The 22,745-nt window shown below is 34.5% G+C and overlaps 1 protein-coding gene across 1 annotated transcript; it reads right to left on the bottom strand.

Annotated features, from left to right (window-relative positions):
- Positions 1 to 1,398: 1,398 nt before the first annotated feature.
- On the bottom strand, positions 1,399 to 22,249 carry LOC123558591 (multiple epidermal growth factor-like domains protein 10). Its single transcript, XM_053544726.1, has 14 exons — positions 22,175 to 22,249; positions 21,840 to 21,971; positions 20,113 to 20,259; positions 19,265 to 19,400; positions 14,964 to 15,110; positions 10,693 to 10,833; positions 9,690 to 9,830; positions 4,619 to 4,762; positions 3,797 to 3,934; positions 3,522 to 3,653; positions 3,192 to 3,329; positions 2,434 to 2,565; positions 1,871 to 2,042; positions 1,399 to 1,489 (listed from the first exon to the last, which is right to left on the bottom strand). The coding sequence occupies exons 1-14, from the start codon at positions 22,247 to 22,249 to the stop codon at positions 1,399 to 1,401; spliced, it is 1,866 nt and encodes a 621-aa protein (XP_053400701.1).
- Positions 22,250 to 22,745: the final 496 nt, after the last annotated feature.

Genomic DNA, 22,745 nt, shown 5'->3' with positions numbered 1-22,745 from the left:
AAATTTTATGAATATCCAATGTAAAATGCAGCCCCTATTGCGTACACAAGGTTTTTCTTTAATTTGACTAGGTGACCTGGTTTTTTATCCTAGATGATCCATATTCAAATTACACCTTGATTTTAGATAGACAAACATTCAGATTAAATTTCATAAAGATCCGGTGTAAAATGCAGCTTCTATTGCATACACAAGGTTTTTATTTGATTTGACCTAGTGACCTAGTTTTTGATCCCAGATAACTCATATTCAAATATGACCTAGATTTTATCAAGGCAATCATTTTGACCAAAATTCGTGAAGATCAATTGAAAAATACAGCCTCTATCGCATACACAAGGTTTTTCTTTGATTTGACCTAGTGACCTAGTTTTTGACCCCAGGTAACCTATTTTCGAACTTGTCCTAGATTTTATCAAGGTAATCATTCTGACCAAAATTCATGAAGATAAAATGAAAAACACAGCCTCTATCGCATACACAAGGTTTTCCCTTGATTTGACCTAGTGACCTAGTTTTTGACGCTGGGTGACCCATTTTCAAACTCGGCCTAGATTTCATGAAGATCTGTTGAAAAATACAGCCTCTATTGCATACACAAGCTAAATGTTGACGGACGACAGACGACAGACAGACGACGGACGACGGACGCCGGACATCGAGCGATCAGAAAAGCTCAATGCTCAGGTGAGCTAAAAAGGAAAGAATGAATGAACGATAGAAACACGATGGAAGTTAAGGTTTTTGTCAAAATAATATTATTTCTCAATACATTTATAAGAATTCGACGTCTACATGGAATACATGTAATAGAAGGAGTAGTGGCGTTTTTTGCTTATTTGCTTTCATGCGTCCAAAGAATTATTTACTTATTAAATATATACCCGTAACAGAAAAGAAAACATAATACAACGTTTGAATGTAAAATTTATACCTTTTTATCTAAAAAAATATTGTTCAAAGAGAGAAACAATATTTATACGACTAGACTCGAGTGTTATTTTCTGTTTTCACTCCACGGACTAATTCGTTTCTATATTCTAAATTTTCATCCTTAACTGGTATTTTAAGGCAGAAAATGAATTTTTAATTAACGAAAACGAGTGTATTAAAATTGAGGTTTCTGAATCAGCACAACTAGTGGTGTGCCCGGCTGTTTTCCTTCTTGTACATGCATGTTTATTTGTGTTTGTGACTTCCATTTTATTAATATTTCTTTCACTCGTGTTATTGTGTAAATGTGCTCTACAGCTGTTTACGTTTATATATTTTCATATTCCCCTATATTCACATACAGCTGCATTCCTTGAATTTTCTTGTGTGAGGTTTTTCATCTGTTGTTTGTTTGCTACACTGTACCTTTCATGGCTAATAAGATTTAACGAATAAAACAGAAAACTAACCTGGCGTTTTATGAATGGTTGAAATAGTATCTGTAGCTAACAGATTTGAATAGGAGACAGTTTCGTTTTCAAATGTATTCTGATTTCTGAAATATAACGAGATGTTAATGTTTTAAATGTTAGTCAATTTAAAAAATATCAATTTCTAGAATTGATGTGGTGAGCTACTTTTAAGGAACTTAAAAGAGAAACTGCTTCCGGGATTTTTACGTATTGTTAATGTTAATTCCCCATTGGAGTTCCATGTTATTTTTCGCAAGTTAATGCTCTTAGATTTTTTTCATGTGTTTGAAAAGATTTAACCTGTTATTGTCATAATGTAATGGTTAGACATAATATATTCTTTGTAAAATCCCCAATATGTTATGAGTTTCCAATAAACGATTATTTCTCATCCTTAAGGTGTGGAAATTTTGAAAAATGAATCACTCTTCACAATTCACTATTATTAAAGCATTTGCAAATACCCATTTCTGTGCAGATTAAGCCTTCTCCTTGCAATCAGAACTGTAACAACAACGCTGATGAAAATCAGGCCAATACAAATTACAGCAATAACTGCTACTCCTCCTCCAGAAATATGCATAATCTTTTCCGTCACAGTTTCAGTCACAGTTTCTGTCACAGTCTGGTTATCGACTGAAACATAAAAAAAATATACTTGGAAGGAGAAGTTAATATACCACTATAAAGATGATTGTAGTGTTCGTCTAAATTAATGCATTTTAGTTACATTTGTGGAAAATAAATCATAGCTTCTAGCGCAACATTGTTTTACAATACTCACCCCTCTTCCGTCAACACATTCTCCAGAATAGATACATGTATATAGATATTTAGATCTAAATCTGTGTAAATCTTATAATATCAAAGTAATCAACAAGGGTGCAATTCACCTTTATTATCTCGTTCAAAATTCTTTTATGTTTAGAATAAAAAACTGTTTGTAAATCTTTTTTTTCTTTTTTTTTCAAACAGTTTGGAATAATTCGTATATGAAATTAGAATATTACCTTTACAATAAACTTACCGCTTGTACATCTTTCACCATGCCATCCTTTACTGCAAGATGTACAAAATCCATTCCGCTTGCCACATAAATCTTTGCAGTTCTTGCTACACGTTCCGGAGCAGTTGAGTCCATAGCTTCCATATTCACACTCTAATGATTTACAGAAATTCCTATTCTTTATGTTAATGTTTGTTTGATTATTAGTATGCTTAACATCTCAGTTCAAAGTTATAAAGCTGTTCCTACACGTTATATACTGTCTCTTTGATTATAGTTATAACCAATAATTTTCAGATTCGCCTTTATTTACGTGTTCAAAATTATATATACTTTTCAAACACAGTTCATGTGTTGCAGACGTACTTCTTAATTTGTAACGATATTAAAGATATAAATAAATAATTTTCTGACGTGTCTGTTAATTTCACTTCATGGGGAGAGAGAGAATTGTTTCTGTATGCTGTTTCCCAATCCATTTGTATATGCTACTGTTATTATTGTTTAGATATGTTTTAGTAACAAACGGTAATGTTATAAAAATCTTAAACAGATAATAATGAGGACAATCGAATATTTTAAATTAATGTGAACTTCCTTGCGAATGTGATAACTGAAGAACCTTTATCTAAATAACAAATATAATACAAAACTCATATGTAAACCACTTGCATTTGTTCAAGTTGTTTATTTTACATATTATAATAGATATAACAGAAGTTCAACTTAACATAACCCTTCTTAATTGTAATGCAGTGTCTTTAAAATTCTTTTTTTACCTTGATCACAGTATTTTGTTTGTTTGAAACCCGGCTTGCACTGGCCATAGCAAGCCCCACTTATTCTGTTGCATGTTTCATTAAGACATGTAACGCATCTTCTTCTGCAGTTTTCTCCCCATCTTCCATTTTCGCATTCTTTAGATTTAAGTAGATATGAATATATCAAATAAATGAGATAAGTACTATTACAAACAAACAACCAATATTGCATCAATAAAAAAAACGATACTAGTATGACCGACAGGGAAAAGAAGTAAATACATCAATCGAGTAAATATTCCGAGCCCATTGAGACAATTTCATAGACAAACATTTAAAAGACCTTACCCAGTGTGCATTTTGCACCATGCCAGCCGCTTTTACAAACTTCACACTCTCCACTCTGTTTCCTACATGTGTCTTTGCAGTTCTTGCTACAAATTCTTGAACAGTCGATACCATAGCTTCCATTTCTGCATTCTAATCAATGATATACACACGCCTGATTAACAGTCTGCTACGAAGTTTCTATCTTTTTCTTCTATAAACTGATTCAAAGTAACAATGGAATTTAACGGTATCTTTCTGCTTAAACTAGAAATGCTAAAATGTGGTGATACTACCTTCGTCACAGTGCGGAGTGTTTTTAACCCCTGCAGCACAACCTCCGTCACAAACACCATCTGAATGTCGGCACATTCCTGATATACATTGTCCGCAGGGATTTGCGCAATTGAGTCCCCAGTTTCCTGTTGGACATACTGAGGAATAAAAGTGAAAATTTCAAATAAATATCCTTTCTATTATTAGGCAACAGATCAATAATGTTCGATGACTATATATAATGTTTTTGGCTTGTCATTACCAATTACAAAATTATAGTTTCTTCCGACTCCCAGCTTCCATTTAGCGAGACTACAAAATTTTAGACCTTTTAGGATAGGCGTTAATGCAACCATATCCTAAATGCATACTAGTATATCAGTGTCTTTTTGAAGATTTATCCTACGATTGCTTATTCTTACTGAGTAACAAATATGATCCCAGTTCTCAGTATATGCGTTTTTGCAATCACACATAAGCTTGAAGCGGTCTGTTCAATCTGTAAAATCACACTTTGTACTTAAGGCCAGTATTATCATCAAAACCTTTATGAATAAAATTTGTAAAAATGTCCTTTGGAAGTAAAGAATGCAACCAGGCAGAATAATAGCAGACTTGGTTTGACTGAGTCTGTTCATTACAGGTAATGAAATATACAACACCTCTCACGCCCCTAGCACCGGCTTAAGCGGAACTCTATTACACATCAATTAAATGAACAACATGATCCCAAAGGACAAGAAAATATAACAATACTAAATCCAAGTACGGGAATACTTTTTACAGCCGCCAAACGGCACTTAAAGGTTGCTATTGTGATAGTTGAGTCTGTACTTGCCAACCTTCGTCACATGTGCGACCCCTCCAACCAGCTATACACCCAGACATACAAGATCCATAGACGTTGTCACAGTTTGAATAGCCCCCGGCACAGTTTGCACTACATTTCTGCAGACACATATGCCCAAAATATCCATCAGTGCATTCTGAAAGAAACCACTTATGACTTATATTAAGTGAGGCATTATACTTTATTTATTAGTATTGTTTAAACATATTTATTCCCAAGAGTACATAACATAGTATTGTACAATTACAAGTTAACATGATACCGGTATTAAAAAAGGAAAAAGAAAGACACGAAAGAATTCTCCTCCTTACGCGGACAATACGGTTTGAATGTAAATACGTGAGAGCATTATATATTAAACTTGTAGTGGGAAGTAGTCATATACAGGTTTCTGTACATTATAAGATAATAGTGATAATAAAAAATATAGAACAGCGTTAACTATTAAATATTACGGTGATAAGAAAGTGGAAGAACAGAAAAGTAGAAGAGAATACTGACTCAAAAGAAAACGACATGTATCACGAATATCTCTTACTCTCAAATATATAGTTCTGAACATGCGTGAATATCATAGTATTGTCCTTGTCGAAAATGGACGGGTTTCCAAAGAGCACTGTGTTGAGATAAATTTCAAAATTTGAAGTAGAAAGACGTTACGGCAAGCATTGTATAATCTTCGTTGAAAAAAGGAAGTGAAAGTTTGATTCATAAAAAAGTGTTGGTTGAGAAAACTGCATTTACAACCTTCGCGCAGGAATTTTGTCAAACAATCATCCCTGCCTTCAAGCAAGTCACGTGATGATGGTACAACCATGTGATCCTAAAATGGTGGCGCGCTTGGTAACGCCGGGTAAATCAAATGCTTGGCTTAATCTACAGTCAAGTTGAAATTTACGTCACAACCTTTAAGAACATAATAAAAATATTTGATATATACTATATTTTGCAGTATGCCACGCGTTAATTCTCTTACTGTATTCAAAATATGCAAGTAATTCCATTGTTTACATTTTTAGCAGGTGCGCGACACAACATCAGAAAAAAAAATTAGTATTACTGCATTATTGTTAGTTCTTTGCAAGGGGCCTCCGTGGCCGAGTGGTTAGAGTCGTTGACTTCAAACCACTTGCCCCTCATCGATGTGGGTTCGAAACCTCATTTGAGGCGTAGAATTCTTCACGTGAGGAAGCCATCCAGCTGGCTTACAGAAGGTCGGTGGTTCTACCCAGGTGCCCGCTCGTGATGAAATTATGTACGGAGGGGCACCTGGGGTCTTCCTCCACCATTAAAGCTGGAAAGTCGCCATATGACCTAAAATTGTGTCGGTGCGACGTTAAACCCAACAAAATAAAATAAATAAATAGTTCTTTGCTCGTTTTACAAACAAAATATATAATATTTAACTACTGAGATATAAACTTTGTACAACAAAATTAAAATTATGAAAAAAAATATAACTCAGCTTAAATTCAGCCCAATTTATACGTGGTGGCAGTGTCTACTGTACCGATAAGGGGAAGTAACACTGTATTGGGAGTTTGCTGCATTTAGTGCGACGCCGTGAGTAAACAATTTGGAGTTTTCTGCTACCAACGTAATAATACAGTAGAATGTTTGTTTTGTTCTTGTATTTTTAACTTTTTAAAGGCTGACAGAATTGAGCAATTGCGGACATCTGCTGGTATTTGGTTCCAGTCACGAATGACTGAATGTAAAATGGAGACTACGCGTGCATACCGTGTTTGTTGTAAGAGTTTTTTTATGAAGTATCGTGAGTTACCAGCATCAGAAATCAAAGATAATCAGATGTTTGATTAGCCTGCATTTTATAAAATGAAACGAGTTTGTTCTTATCTTCTGTCCGATAGGTAACGTAAGCATACTCTAATACTGGTCAAATGAACGACGTGTAAATAACTTCCAGGGAATTATGTTTCAGAAAGTACTTTAACATGCGCATGATTTTAACCCGATTCCACGTTTTGTCTGTGATGTAGTCTATGTTATTGTGTCATGTACACTCACCAGATAGATAAACATTGAGGTGTTTATGATCACGTACCCCTGGTATTTCTTAGTTTAACATTTGTAGAGGCGGATGTTGCAGACGGTTATGTTTTTTGGATTTTGTTAATATTTTCGGATGTTCCCAATTCGTAGGTACATGTAATTCAAGATGGCTGTTCGACATTTGCGATTTACATAAACTCCGTCAAGAAATGCACCAAGATATATTTCACGTTTGATATCGTCACCAGCAATGTTAATCGAATTTGTAAAACATAAAAAAATGTTCAGTTGAGGTCTGTTACCAAACATAAAAACAGTGTATTTTCAGTTTGGTTCTATTCATACAGGTATTGCTTATAACTGCGCACCGTTCGATTTCTCCAACCGCTTGTGATTAGACGGAAGCAGAAGTAGGACGAAAGCTTTTATTTGCTATATGATCATCAGCAAAACCATAGACTGATATGTATTTGTGAATGACATCAAAAAGAGTTCCAGTATAGGCAAGATACAGCAAGGGCTAAGGTAACTGCCTTGGGGCACACTTCACTCAACATGGGGGTCTGATAAATATGCATATTAGCCTTACAAGTACGAGACTTTAAATAGGAGACTATCCATTTAATTAAGAGCTGTTCCGCTGTTTCACAGACATAATACGGTGCTTTAAAGAAATCTAAGCAAAATGACGCGGCCGGCAGTGTCAATTCCGCACTTTAGTCAATTGCAACAAGAGCCATGCCTTCCTGTCTCTTCATACCACTAAGAAGATAAAAGCAACTGAAATTTAAGAAGTCCAAATACAGGAGTGTGATATCTTAGACATAATAAGTCACCAGTTATTACGACTTCGGATATATTTGTATCAATTAACACCGCCTCGGTAGCCTAGTGGTAGAGCGTCCGCTTCGAGTACGGGAGGTCGTGGGTTTGATCCCCGGCCGCGTCATACCAAAGACGTAAAAATGGTACTAGCAGCTTCCTCGCTTGGCGCTCAGCATTAAAAAGATAGTGCTAGGACTGGTCACCCTGTGTCAGACTCGAAGGGGTATCATGCCACGTGTCTACGGTGTGATATTCCAGTGAGGCAGCACTATAAAGATGGGCATTGTGCTCACTGTTCGAGTAGACACCGTCGTTTTTGTGACCGAAAAATTTAAACCCGAACGCACACGCACACGCGCACGCGCACACGCACACGCATCAGAATCTTCAATAAGGTTCTTGAGAATAGTATCAGAGTTTGGAGGTCGACAATACACTCTGAAGAGAGGAAACATAGCATTAATTCAACCCAATCACATTGTAAACAATTCAGCTCTAAATTAGACCTCCGCCGATAGTGAAGTGTCTTTAATATACAAGATAACTTCGCCGTTGGTATCATCCACTCGATCACTGCGTTTAGGCGTAAGAAAAAGGATAATACCAGGTTGTCTGTAGGAACAAAGTTATTAAGCCAAGTTACTGTGAAGGCGTGAATGTCAATGTCACACTGTTCTCTGTACAAGATATCAATAAAATCTATAAAAAGATTCTTTGAAAGCATGGAATGCAATCTAGCAGAATAATAGCATACTTGGTTTGATTGAGTCTGTTCATGAGAGGTAATGAAATATGCAACACCTCTTACGCCCCATGCTCCCTACCCCCGGCTTATGCGGAACTCTATTACACATGTATTGAATGGTCTCCATGATCCCAAAGGACCAGAAAATATAACAACACTGAAACCAAGTACGTTTGTGTTGTATACTGAACATTGAGATGAATAAAAGAGAGTGGATTACTTCGGGTAGTTCGGGTGATTTGGAAGACACAGATGAATAAGAACGTGTCAGATGCGTTAATATCATACATTAGAAAGATAGGTATGTTGCCGTTTGAATAAATTACTCACGAGTAGCCATTAATTCATAAAATGTTCTTCATTTCCGTACCCCGAATCCAGATTTTATTTTACGTTACTCGGATAAATGACGTTACGTAATTTCTCAAGTTTTATAACGAGCAAAATTATCTTAACTATAATGTTCTACCTGAAAATGAAATGGTCAGCTGACAGGCTATGTTCAGTCCAAATTAGCATTCGAAAAATGTCATTTGTTCTCAAACGAATTACTAATATAACAAATCAAATCTTAGGAAGTTAGACATAATGTTGAATAGAAAAATAAGTTTTGAAATATTTTCCTCAATTAAGGTAAGTTGATAGTTAGCGCAGCAAACAAAAGCTACCTGCCACCTTAATGAGGACTTGGGAACACATGTCAGATTTCATTCAGTTCACAGTTGTCACTGTACTAGTTTTCATGGCTCCTGGTGAAATAGCATTAAGTATAACTTTTAAGCGCTTCATGTGAATTTTAACTAAGCGATGGGCCAACACCCTGGTCTGGCTGAGTGAAACTCCAAACAGGACACCAAGTACAGACATTTACCTGCTAAATAACAATCCTTAAATGTAATATGGCTCTAGGTCAAGTACATGCGACATCACCCATATGCCCTTTATGCATTTTTGACCAAATCAAGGGCAATAAATTTAGTCTTTCAAGGTCCCAAACAAAACTCAGGTGCAAAAAGTCATATGCTGAATAACATTTCTACATTGTTTTACCACTTTAGGTAAAATATTTTTAAGATATATGCATCACAAACTTATAAGCACTTAAAATGTGAATTTTGTCTCTAAGACCAAGAACCTTAACTTTGGTCTGGCTAAGTGAAATCCCTAACAGAACGTAAGGTGCACAACTTCATATGCCGAATAATATTCATATAAAGTGTCATAGTTCTATGGCGAATTCTTTTTGAGATACATGCGATACAAACTATTAGGCCCTTTTTATGCTTATTTTTGTCAAGGGCCATTATTCATGCGTGACTGTGTGAAATCCAACTTAAAACACCAGGTGCACAACCTCACATGCCAAATGTTCAAGATATGCATGACACAAGTTCCGGACAAATAGGGCAAACGGGAGGCAAAAAATTCTCAGGGATTTAATATGTCAACAGATGTTGTGGTCAATGACAATACAATATACCATCCTTGCAGGTGTAACCAGTCCACCCTGGATCACATCCGTCGGTACAGGAACCATTTGTATGTGCACAGACTGTTCCATTTAAACAATGCGTACTGCAATTGGAAGTACAGTTGTCTCCATATAATCCATCCTGGCATTCTAAAGACAAATATAACGGAATATTGCTTTTGTAAATGTTAGATGTATAGCCATGCAAAAAAAAGCAATATTTCAGTCTTATTGTAACTTCAAACTGATCGCTGGACAATTTTACGTTTGTCAAGCCTCGTTTACAGCCTCATATATTTTATAAGTGCTTTTACATATTGATTTATGATGATATCAACAGTATCAGTAAATATTAAACTTTTCTTTATATTGTACAACCAGCTTTCAGTTATGGTTCAGATTAAAGGTGACTGTCCAAGATGACTTGGGGCGTGTTGCAAATGTCAGAACCTCTCACAAACAGAACAAATCAAGCTGAATCTTCTATAATTTTACGTTGCAACGTTATATGCTGTCAAAATGATTTTCTTATAGTTTTCATTTTTTTTTCTGAGACGGAAACGTGTCTTATTCCAAATATATCATCATTTCATATAGGTTATTCAATGATAGTTCATTATTTCTGATATGAAATTGAAAAAAAATGTAATGAACACTTATTATGTTCAATATTTAATACTAAATCTTTAAATAGAAGGCCTTTAAATTACAGTAAATGCAAATTCACTATTTAACGTGTGCATGATTTTACTGTCAAAGTAGTTTCAAAGCATCATCTTTCAAATGTTTGGAAAGTCTCAAGGGTTCTTGTAAAAGCATTTCTTAATTGGTCTGAGCAAAACGTTTTACCGTAACTATACAGGATAATGCAATTTCGTTCAAAACATGTATCGATGCTAAAATAGGAACAGTCCTGGTCTCATTCCAGAAACGGCAAAAAGGAAAGCTACCTAGATATTGTAGATGATTATTTCGTGAAGAAATGCTGCATAATGATATATACTATAGTTACTTTCGTTGCAATTATTTCCCAGGTAACCCATTTTGCATCCCTTGGCGCAGCTACCATCTAGTTTACTGCACACTGAATTATTCATGCAGTTACCACTACAGCTGAAGTCACAGTTTCTACCATACTTGCCATCTCTGCATCCTGTAAAAGATATCCACATATGCAGAATTCTAAATAAAACAATCCTTTCAGTCTCAAGGAAAGCGTCATTTGGGTCATTTTAGCTTTAGAAGTTCAATCGAATGCTTTAAATGACTTTCATTTATTTGGTAAAGTGAAAAATATAATGCGCCTTTGGTTGTCTCCGTGGATACGTCTTGATCTAAACGAACTCAGATATTCGTGTTCAGTCTTATTGTCCTTTAATTGTACAATAATTGTTAAATCAGGGAAGAAATAGAGAAACAAAGAAAAATTGTACCAATTAAAAACATCATAACTGACGTAAATGTAACGAACAGAAAGTAGGTAAAGTAGAAAGGGTTGAGGAAAGATTGCCTTATCCTGACTACCGTTGATATTATTGTAATAGATAAAAACATATCACAAATTGAAATCGCTTATACACTGTAACGTCATAACATGACGTAAAATTTATGACGTCAAAATTTACACGAACATCTTCTCTGTTCCAAAGAGAAAACTACCTCGATAACCTTGTCTACCTCAGCTAAATAGACCAGAATCATTGTATTGCTTAACTGCTGTTTATACCTACTTTTATCGCAGTGTGAGCCATGCCACCCAGCCTGACATCCATGTAAGCAACTACCATTTACATTATTGCAGTAACCTGACCGCTTTTGGAAACAAAACGCACTACAATTCTTCTTACATTCTATGCCGTAGAAGCCAGATGGACATGCTTTTAAAAAGAAATAATCGCATACTTTACGGCAATTTTCAGGTTAACGTTGCAAATTAACAATATTAAGATATCAAGAAAAAGGGTTAACATAAATACTATACAACATCCGTGCCCATGAATAACCAGTTCATATATAATACACTAGATACGTATGTGATACTATATGTAATACTAAATGTGATCGTAGTTTACTGCTCTTTATAATCTATATCTATGGATTACATTCATCAGCACAAATTTCATCTGTTTGTCTGTATGCAGTGCTATTTTCGCAGTACCAACTGCATTTTTGCATACAATTTTCACCATATTTCCCGCAGTTGATTCGCCAAAATGGTAGGAACATATATGTTATACACAGTAAAGCGGTATAAGTTATCGAACTGAATGTAAACAAAGGCATGGCCCAAATGATATGACGTCGGCTTAAAATACTTGCTTTTCGGGTGTCAAGCCTTGGTAAGGTTACTTTTTTCAATCGGAGTGTATTGCGGAGGGTTTGCAAACAGTTTCATCTTCAGATTGGTCTAAGTGTACCATTTACTGTAGGGATGACGCATGCTTTTTATGCTGCAGCATCTGCAGAATCCCGTGGATTGGTTGGTGCCTGAGCCCTTAGGGCGAGGGTACTAACGTATCTCGAGGGATGCTGAAGATGTTGAAATTAAATTGCGCTAACGCTAATTAAGCATAAAGTGCGAAAATAACTAATGATTGAATACATTCTGCCGCAACGTCACTAAATGTCCATGAAATGCGGGAGAATATCTGAGCTGTTTTCTGACTTTGACGTCATTTGAATTATCCGTTTATCCGGTTTGGGGCTGCGATACATTTACGCTTTGCCACGGAACGCGCAAAATTAAAACAGCACATTAGCGCGAGAATCTCTCAGTTAACACATCTTTTCTCCCTTGTAAAAGCATCCCAAAAAGTGATTAGAATAGCGGTTTTATTCTAGAATGCCAGTTAAATAGAAAAAGTGGGAGTTAGATATTGCTGTAGACGATCTTCCGGCACCGGTGATCATCGAACTTAACTCAGATTTTGATACATCATCTGACACAGAGACTGACACAGCTGAAGGGTCGTCAAAGTGAAGTTGAAATTATGTGTCATGAAATGAATTGCAATAAAAGTTGCAAAATACGTAAGTATATAGAAACAATGAAAAACAAATAAGCCAAACATTATTATTAAAATATATAAAATGCAAAGATTCTTTATTAAAATAAAATAAAAATAATGTACACTAGAAAAAACATACTGCCGTAATCTGGGCTTGAACCCGCACCTCAAGGTGTGTAATCATTAGTTCTACCAATTGCGCCAGCGATATAATCAGGTTCATAGAAAACAAACCATACATATCAACTTACTCTATAGAGATTTGTAAGCCAGGTATGGACCGAATATCGCTATAACCCAATATAAAAATGTATCATTCTGTCACGGCTCAAAACACGCGGTCAAACTATACTAAAAATAAAATAAACAAACGTGTTTGTAAACACGGACGGTTCCAAACTGAAGGGGATAAATGCTAAAAAATAATGACAAAAAACAATACACCTATAAACCGTGCCAGTCTATTTTATAAGTTCAACAACACTGTTGACCCATTTAAACGAGGAGTAATACTATACCCAAACGATAACAAACTTGGCTATAAATAGATGAAATTAGAACATAGAGAATTCAACATTTTTAAAATGTTAAATTCTACAATTTCTAGTTTTAGTACAAATAAAAAAATAGCTCAGATGTAAAGCATACTGTCCACGTTAAACAGATCTTTTGCCGTGTGGATTCAAAACTCCGCATCGACATTTAATTTTTATTCCATTTTGCATATAAAATTTTGATCCTTTCAAGTGCTCAGTGTCAAGACAGCCGAAATGGCAGAAAAAGGTTTAGCATCATTCAAAGATGATATTGATTAAATGCATGCATGTATGCAGATTATGAACATAGTATTATGATGAACATAGTAATATGTTAATTATATAAAGACATGTATGCAAATACAAACCATCAAAGAAAGAAACGAAAATGGAACAAGAATGAAAACAAATACGAATAACAAATCAAATCTAATACTGAAAATATCCTTACGAGGATTCGAACTCACAAAAAGATTTGCTTAATATGTGCAATTGTTTTTGCGGTTCTAGCTAAAAGTAAAGCTGCTACCATTTGTTCCAATTTTACACGCTAAAATGTATAGATTGTTCCGTAAAGTAAGCAGTATATAAAATGCAGACACGCACATAAACACATATGCAAGCAAGCACACACGCACATACACATATATCAGTCAAGAAGAAGTAGTTAATGTGGTTGTAAGTGTCTCTTATATAACCAATTCCACATCGACCTACACAATAAGCACCCGAGCTACTGCATACCATTCAGAACTGAAACAATTCCTGGAGGGCCGTATGAAAGCAAATATGAATTAATCAAGCTGACTCTTATATAATTTTGTTTTTCTGCGTTATATGGTGTCAAAATCTTTTTTTTTTTTATAGTTTTCTTTTTTTCTGAGATGGAAACGTGTCTTATTTCAAATGTATCATAGTTTCATATAGGTAATTCAATGATTATTTAATTATTTCTGATATAAAATTGAAAAACAATCAAAGGCCTGAAGGGCCTGAGAGTCGGCTAATGATTGATGTACTGGTAGTATAGTCTACCAGTTTCAGTTTGTTTTTAGTTTTTTTCCCCAACTGAACAGAGATTTTGTTACAATAAATATCAATGAAATGGACATTCAATCGATGCCTAGTAAAACTTTGATTGACATTATACAAGTATTTAAACCCAACATATTTCTCCAAAATTGAAGAGTGGTTCGCAAAAATAAAAACGTAGAAAGTACAAACTACAATTTGACAGCTGACACTAAGATACTGCCCATGACTATATATATTTTTCCAGTAAACATTTGCTTCCAGCATTACAAAAACAGGCAATTATCGGCTGGTATATATTCGCACATGATACAATTTGAATATGACAATTTATATATTGAAATTTTATAGCGCGGATTGCCATATACAATTTGTAATGGATGGACGAAAAAACTGTTCAGATTCAGATATTTTACTGATAAAGGGCCTGGCGATAACCGTGTCATACATTAGGTATTGTTCAATCATAAGTGATGTGAATTTAAAGTACACTTACTTTTGCGTTTAAAGCTATGTAATATAGTAAAATATATCACAAACTGAAATCGCTAATACACTGTAACGTCATAATATGACGTAAACATTATGACGTCAAAATATACACGAACACCTTCTCTGTTCCAAAGAGAAAACTACCTCGATAACCTTGTCTACCTCAGTTAGATAGGTCAGAATCGTTTTATCGCTTAACTGCTGTTTATACCTACTTTTATCGCAGTGTGAGCCATGCCACCCAGCCTGACATCCATGTAAACAACTACCATTTACATTATTGCAGTAACCTGACCCCTTCTGGAAACAAAACGCACTGCAATTCTTCTTACATTTCATGCCGTAGAAGCCAGATGGACATGCTTTTAAAAAAGAAATAATCGCATGCTTAACGGCAATTTTCAGGTTAACATTGTATTATTAACAATATTAAGATATCAAGAAAAAGGGTTAACATAAATACTATACAACATCCGTACCCATGAATAACCAGTTCATATATAATACACTAGATAGGTATGTAATACTAAATTTTATGTGATCGTATTTTACAGATCTATATCCTGGATTACATTCAACAACACAAATATCATCTATCTTTCTGTATGCAGTGCTATTTATGCAGTACCCACTGCATTTTTGCATACAATTTTCACCATATTTCCCGCATCCTCACACTCTTAAGTTGAAATTTCCTACGTAAGTGCCCATCAAAATAGATGGTCTGTGGGCCAGTTTCTGTAGGTCCTCTAGTTTTCGATTTCGTAACCAAGAAATTAGGCAAAGGTTTATCCACTTCAGTCATTAGTACATTCATTCTAGGATTGTTTAAGATTTTTCCGTATGTCAAACAAACATTATACACATCTGAGTAAACCTTGTGCAGGTACAAATGCGGAATTCTTTCTCTTTGAAAGTATTATTCGCTACACACGAATTTTAAGGAGTTTGTTTCAATACTGACTTTCAGATATTAGTGTTTTGCTTATGTAACTGTTATTAATCAATTAAAGGCTCACTGTAACAATTTATTTCCAAATTTTGACCATTTCTACCAAAATTTAGGGATTAAAATTTCCCACCCACCCGAGCTACATTTTCGCCATTCACTCATAAAATTATCAAAAATACTGTATTTTTTTAATAAGACATCATCAAATAATTGTGTTAAGATTCACAATTTTATATATTTTCATGAGAAAATATAATACTTTGCAATCAGATAATGTGCATACAAATGTAATACATATAAATCACATGCTGTTTTTGATATTTATGGGAGGTAAGATTGTATTCATTACTGAAATTATCAGTTTATATGCCTTATATAATTATTTGCTGATGTAATTCCTGATATAAATAAACACTGTACATTTTGAACTTATAGAACAGCATACATATACAGTACAACATGGGTAGTGAAACAAATGTCATTTTTGGCAAAACATGTTTCTTCAAATAGTTCTATTTCTTTGACCATAGTGATTTTCAATTATCACTTATACTGTGGGGCAGAATTACTAAACTACGTAATCATATTACATTTCCTTAACGAACACATAGATGAGACTCCTTTTCCATATTGTGGTTGTGGTATCATTGTTGTTAATTCTGAATTCTTACTAGAACTCAATATTCTACTTTTAAAACTATTAACACATACAATCAAACTAGTTCATGCAAAAATATATATTTCAACCGTTACATATAGATAACTTCGGTATGGAACTGTGTTTAAATCATTGTGTTACTAGACACTGCTTTATTCCTTAGATATATCATTAAGCTACATCCTAAAATGGACTATTACTCATACGACCAAACAACAAACAGATACGATAAACGGCTTCTTGATTTCAGGACTTGCTCAATTTAAAGTTGTGAAGCTCTGTACTACCTGTTCATAATGTCAAGCAAATGCATGACTATAGATGTATTTCTAATAATCTTGAACTATTTCAGAGGCATACGTATTGACAGGTATTTGCTGAAGGATGTTGAAGGGAGTTGGCATTGTGATATAACTGAAAATTTCTATTTCAAACAAAACAGATTAAACGTTCAAGCACCACCAAAAGGTAAATCAATATAGATGTATCATAAATTGCTTTGATATTTAAGAACTGTATATGCTCATTTCTGTTTGTGTAATCAGATAAGGTTTTGTCCTTTAAAAAGAGGTCGTAAATATTTAGCTGCATTGTAACAGAAAAAATGGAATTTGCATTTAAACATAAACTTTATAAATCCCTTCAAATGTTTAAAAACATAACTGTTTGTACAATGACCTTCTTCACTTGACTTTTAATAGAAAGTTACAATTTCATTATATGTTCGATTCTCCATTTTTCGTTATTAAATAAAAAAGCAGCACTTAAATTATATTATTGTAACGTTTTTTACGGTATCCATTTTGAAAATGGCGCCATCGTGATTATAACAAGAGAAGTAGCTCATACTGGTAATGTAGTTTTCAATTGAAATTATTTTAACAAAATCATACGACTTCTATTACAGCAATGATTACTTAGATTTTATCCATATGTTTGTTTCCAAACTTATTACTGGTGGCCAGTTTTAAAATGATAGGAAAATATCTTCATTAGATTTATCTGAATAACCAAACTTCAATCTCTTGAAAATTTATTTGATTTGTTTTATAATACTGAATATTTTAACAGTAGTAGCTCATCAATATTTGTACTTGTAACCGATTTCAGGTGGTCATTTTGTGAGCGGTAAAATCCTCTGTAACTTTTTTAAATAAATATCAGGTGATTTCTGTAACAGCTTTGACTTTTAAAGAGATATACCTCTTTCATATGTACATGTTTGGTCGAATTTAACGCAGTTATTTGGAAATTTGGAAAATGGCGGCCATCTTAATTTGAATAGTCTGTGTAACTATATAACTTACTTTGTTGGTAGTTTAACAAACTTAAATTTTTGGTGATTTAATTAAAAGTAGTTCATGACTACTAAAAAGATATTAGCTAGCACAGAAGAGAATTAGAATCATCAAATATGAAAAGTTTGGTGGCATTAACTCGTATGTATAATAATTTCGGATTAATTTGAAATAGCTGTCATCTTGAATAAAGACTCATATTGCTGGATCTGCTTCCCTTTTGATGTTCCCCATCGAGAATTTCCTTGAAAATTTTGCGGTCGTATAAGCTTTTGCATTACTTTCATCATTTCTACTCCACTTGCAAAGAATAGGTCTGTCAGTATGCATATCACCCAGAAATGAAACAGGAACCATAGCTTTGGCCAACTGACATTAAAGTGCAATGGTATCTGTTTTGTTAGTTAATTATTCATTCATTTTGTTTTCTTTATTGTAAACATGAGGGTTCTGTTCCTTTTTAAAGGATTAGAAGTTCTTAAGATTTCCCGCGTAAGTATATCTATAATGTGGTGGGTGGGGTACATCAGCCCCTACTTTTTACACTTTATTTGGCATAAGATACATAGCGTAGCATTATTTGACAACCAAAGTAAATTGTTGATTATGTCAGGCATTAAAAGGTAAGATTTATTATAAGAAACGTCACATATATTTCTTTTCACCATCCAAATCAGCGTTATCCCTATGCAATGCTAAATTGTATTCCTTAGACACCAACGTTTTTTTAAAATCGTCATTAAATTTTACTTACATGTTGCTCTGACCGACATCCAGCCTTAAAAGTTTACTGAATGTTAGTATAACATAATGGTATAGCTCAAAGTTTGCCTAATTTCTGGGTTCGACTTTCAAATTTTTTGGCCTTGGCCCACGGACAAAGATACCATGAAATCAAAACGATTTATATTTTACAAATTGAAAAAAAAAGGCATATAACGTAAACGTTGTAATAAATAACTATCAAACTACATATACAAAATATTGTCCGTAAATATTGACCTTGCACTCATGAATATTCCGTATATTTCCGTAAATTAATTTGCATGTCCGAACCTAAACAGCGATAAAACTATTCAATATATATTGTGCTATAGACATAATGTCGCATGTTAAGGAAGCTGTGCGGGCAACTTGTTTAGCTACCAATCTTGAGATTGTGGATTCGAATCCTACATTTGATTAATATATCTTTTTTTCCAAATTTTATCCGCAAACTTTAAAGGCAGGAGAATTGTCACACTTGCCTGATCAAACTTATGGTTCATTTAATGAAAGAAACTTGTATTCAAGTTAACCGTTAAAAACTTTTGAACGTATTTTAAATTATAAAACGTTATATTACTTGTCACGAGCATTTTCAGAAAATAAGTATTACATGAGAAAACAGTTATAATTTGTGAAATGTGTTACATAAAATAATGTAAGAATAAAAGCAATATCGATAAAATTACATTGAATTAAAGAGAGTCTGAGGTGATTTCGAAGCCTGAGTTATTTAACTATGTGTAATGAATTTAATAAATAACAACAAGAAATTAGATATATTGAATTCTTGCTGTCGATGAAAGGCTCTAAACATTGCGTGTAATTCAACTTTGATCGCACTTTCCTCTTCCTCCTTAACACCCAGGACTACACCCTCTAACACAAACGCCATCGGTGTTCCTACATACTGCATTATTTTTGCAGTTCCAGCTACAAGTAAACTTGATGCTGCAGTCGTATGTTTCAATTTTACACGCTAAAATAAATTAATAATCGTTCCGTAAAGTAACCAGTGTATAAAAAATACACACACATTTGCAAATCTGCACGCACGTACACACACATACATGTATCAGTCAAAAAGAACTAGTTAATGTGGTTGCACGTATCTTTGATATAACCAACTCTATACAATAAGCATCCGTGCTATTGCATACTGATTCAGAACTGAAACAACGCCCGGAGGGATCCTGACCTCCACCATCAAAAGCTTGAGAAATCGCAATGTGACCTAAGTTGTGTATGTTCGACGGATAAACTTACAAGAAGGATAATATCATGTAGCTAGAAATATATAATATTAAACTACTCCTACCAGAAGTCATCCAGGTTAGAACACATAGGATTAAAATATTTCCTGCCAAAATCTAACATTATTCAAACGTTCGAAAATTCAAATAACTGTTACAGTACACTTTTGCTCAAGATCCAAGTCCGAACTCAAATTAACCAACTATAAAATAATTTACAATCAAGGGAAATAAATTTGAATAGACGTGTACGGGTGTAATGCATCATTCTGACTATTTATTTACGGTAAGAATCAAACATGAAATTGATGAAAGTATAATTATTATATCACACAGCAAAACAATATACCCGATCGCTAATTTGTCAATGATGGTATTCACAATATACGCCGAAAACATGTTTTTGCCATAAAAAGCATATTAAAAACGTTTTCTTACCGAAATTGCATAAATCTCCAATATAACCACTTTTACATCCATTGATACAATGACCATTAGTACTAATGCAAACTGATTCAGAACTGTTTTTACAGAATGGGCTACAACTCTCTTTACAGTCTCTTCCATATTTTCCATCGTCACACTCTGAAATGGAGATTTTTGCACAGACGTTATTTGCACAAATAAGTTTACGTGTATATATGATCTTGTTGGTGTATCTTCCAAGATATCATTTTCTACATTTTACAAAATTATTCGACTGCTCTTTTATTAAGCCTGTAATATCTTGAACTACATTTCGCTTGGGTAACAATCGAGTACAAAACCATTTTTTGTTCGATCGAATATAGAAAGTACTTCGTCACACTGACTTAGCCTTTGAAGTTAAAATGTCCAACTTCGATTACTTATATGACTTCGCATGCATTTCCACTACCGTCCATGAACAGGCTCAATCAAACCGGGCCAGCAACATTTTCATTTTTGTCGTGTTGAGCGGCCTGTGAAGGTTTCACTTTTCTCTATTTTATTATCACAGCAGCGTTGTTTGTGCCGTGTGGCGGCCATAAAAAGTTTCCCCGTACATTCAATCAGGGCTGTTATATTTCGATCTTCTCAGATCGTTCAGCACGACTTCTATGTCGTGTTATTCGTACTGTTTAGTTTCTCAACATGACCATTTCGGCCTCGGTGGTTTCAATACGCCCGCTTTCATAGCCTTGGGTATTGTTTATTCACCCCTTGGATATGATGCCTGCTTTTTAATTTTTGTCTTTTGACAGTTCCTGTGATACGCAGGCTCCATAACCTCAGATCCCCTTCCTAAATTCCAGTTTGTTTATTTCTGCCCATTGTTTTCTCGTTTGGGGCAAACCCTTAACTTTATCTGGGGACCAAACACCGCTCTTCATGGAATTACACGCCTCAACACGTGTATCATTGAAGGTTCCATGTTCACCGCCGTTTGAATACATCTGCGGATGTTTCTAAATTGCTTTTTGTACTTTTAGCATGTTTAAATGTTAAGTTCTGTTCATCCCGGGGCTAGAGGGCGTGGACGGTAGCATGCATTTCCACTACCGTCCTCCATGAACAGGCTCAATCAAACCGAGCCTGCAACATTTTCATTTTTGTCGTGTTGAGCGATCTGTGAAGTTTTCACTTTTCTCTATTTTCGAATCAATTGTCCCTCACAAATGTGGGTTCAAGCCTCACTGGGGGCGTTGAATTCTTCATATGAGCAAGAAATCCAGCTTAGATCCAGAAGGTCGGTGGTCGCGATGAAAATGGTGCGTGGATCGGCTTCTTTGGGTCTTCCTCCACCATCACAGATGGAAAGTCGCCATGTGACCTATAATTATGTCGGCTCGACTTTAAACCCAACTAAAATATGTTTTTTTGTTATTTATTCACCACCGTAAATATTTTGGTTGACAGACATCCCTTGTAATTAGACTGAACGCCGCGCGTGTGTTGTCATTTGTGAAATAACTTAGTATAAGTCGATAATTAACATTTTAAGTGCTACATAAAGTTTTCTGATTTTTGTCTAGACGTACTTTAAAACCAAAATTGAACACGCGTTTTGCAACATGGCTTATCGCTAGATGAGTCTAATTTTGCGGTTAGACATTTTTCTGGGCATTTAATAATAAAGTAAAACATTATATTATTCCTATATGTATAACGTATATGCTAACGACTTTTAACGCAAACCAAAGTACCATAACCGCATCGGCCTCCCGTCCTTCCAGGCTTACAGGAAGTGCAAGTTCCATCATCTTTATCACATATAGTTTGACAGTGAGTGCTACATTTTTCTGTGCAGCTTTCACCGAAACTCCAATCAGCACATTCTATGGATTGAAAATAGAAGATGTTCAAACTTTACTTACAAATGATATTTTTAAACAAAATATGAGCAGGTTTTTCAAAACAGTGAAATAGAATAGTAAGTTAAGCGTATATGGTAATTCATATATAGTCATATTCAACATTTACGTATAGCGACGTATGTACTTAGTATAGTTTTAAATACACAGCAATTGTAAAACAATACCTGCCCAAATCCTGACATCACACAAGACAAGTTGCGTGCCATTAGTTGCGAGCTTGATTCTGAGTTGATTCCCATAGATAGCTTTTGTACACGAAACGTCAAACGCCGTTGTTATCGGAGCAATGTTATCATTCTTATAGCATAGTTTTTGGTCGGAATAGATGCCTGCATGTTTGCTCGTGTCATTTTCAACCATAACTTCAAAATTCTTAAAATAATCTAAAATATAGAGTAAATTAAAGTAAAGTGTTTTTTATGAAAGTGTCACCCCTACTAAAAGGACTAGACAAGCTGCCTTATGCGACACCTACATACAGTTAACAACATAACTTCCCGATCCTTAATGTTTTAATGCCAGGCACCAGGCAGGTAGGCCGTCTATAACCACGATTCAGCTAGATTGAAGCTAACAAGACCCGCCTTTGGCAGGGCTCAAATGTTGTATGGTATATTTGACTTAAAATTAATTCTTATCAATAAAATTAATGACAATCGCACTATTTCAACCAATAATCTTAAGTCTATTTAATAATAATCAAAATATATTTCACTTAAACAAACCCGTTTACAT

The sequence above is a fragment of the Mercenaria mercenaria genome, chromosome 5 (assembly GCF_021730395.1).
Source record: "Mercenaria mercenaria strain notata chromosome 5, MADL_Memer_1, whole genome shotgun sequence".
NCBI classification, from domain to species: domain Eukaryota; kingdom Metazoa; phylum Mollusca; class Bivalvia; order Venerida; family Veneridae; genus Mercenaria; species Mercenaria mercenaria.
This window is presented reverse-complemented; position numbering and strand designations above follow the sequence as displayed.

Bases quoted from the DNA above. Each gene is read 5' to 3' on its own strand.
- LOC123558591 (XM_053544726.1), bottom strand. From the start codon at position 22,249: ATGGGAATCAACTCAGAATCAAGCTCGCAACTAATGGCACGCAACTTG. The intron at 21,972-22,174 runs GTATTGTTTTAC...TTCAATCCATAG, and splicing joins TGATGTCAGGATTTGGGCAG to AATGTGCTGATTGGAGTTTC. The intron at 10,834-14,963 runs GTAGGTATAAAC...TATCTTTTACAG, and splicing joins TGGCTCACACTGCGATAAAA to GATGCAGAGATGGCAAGTAT.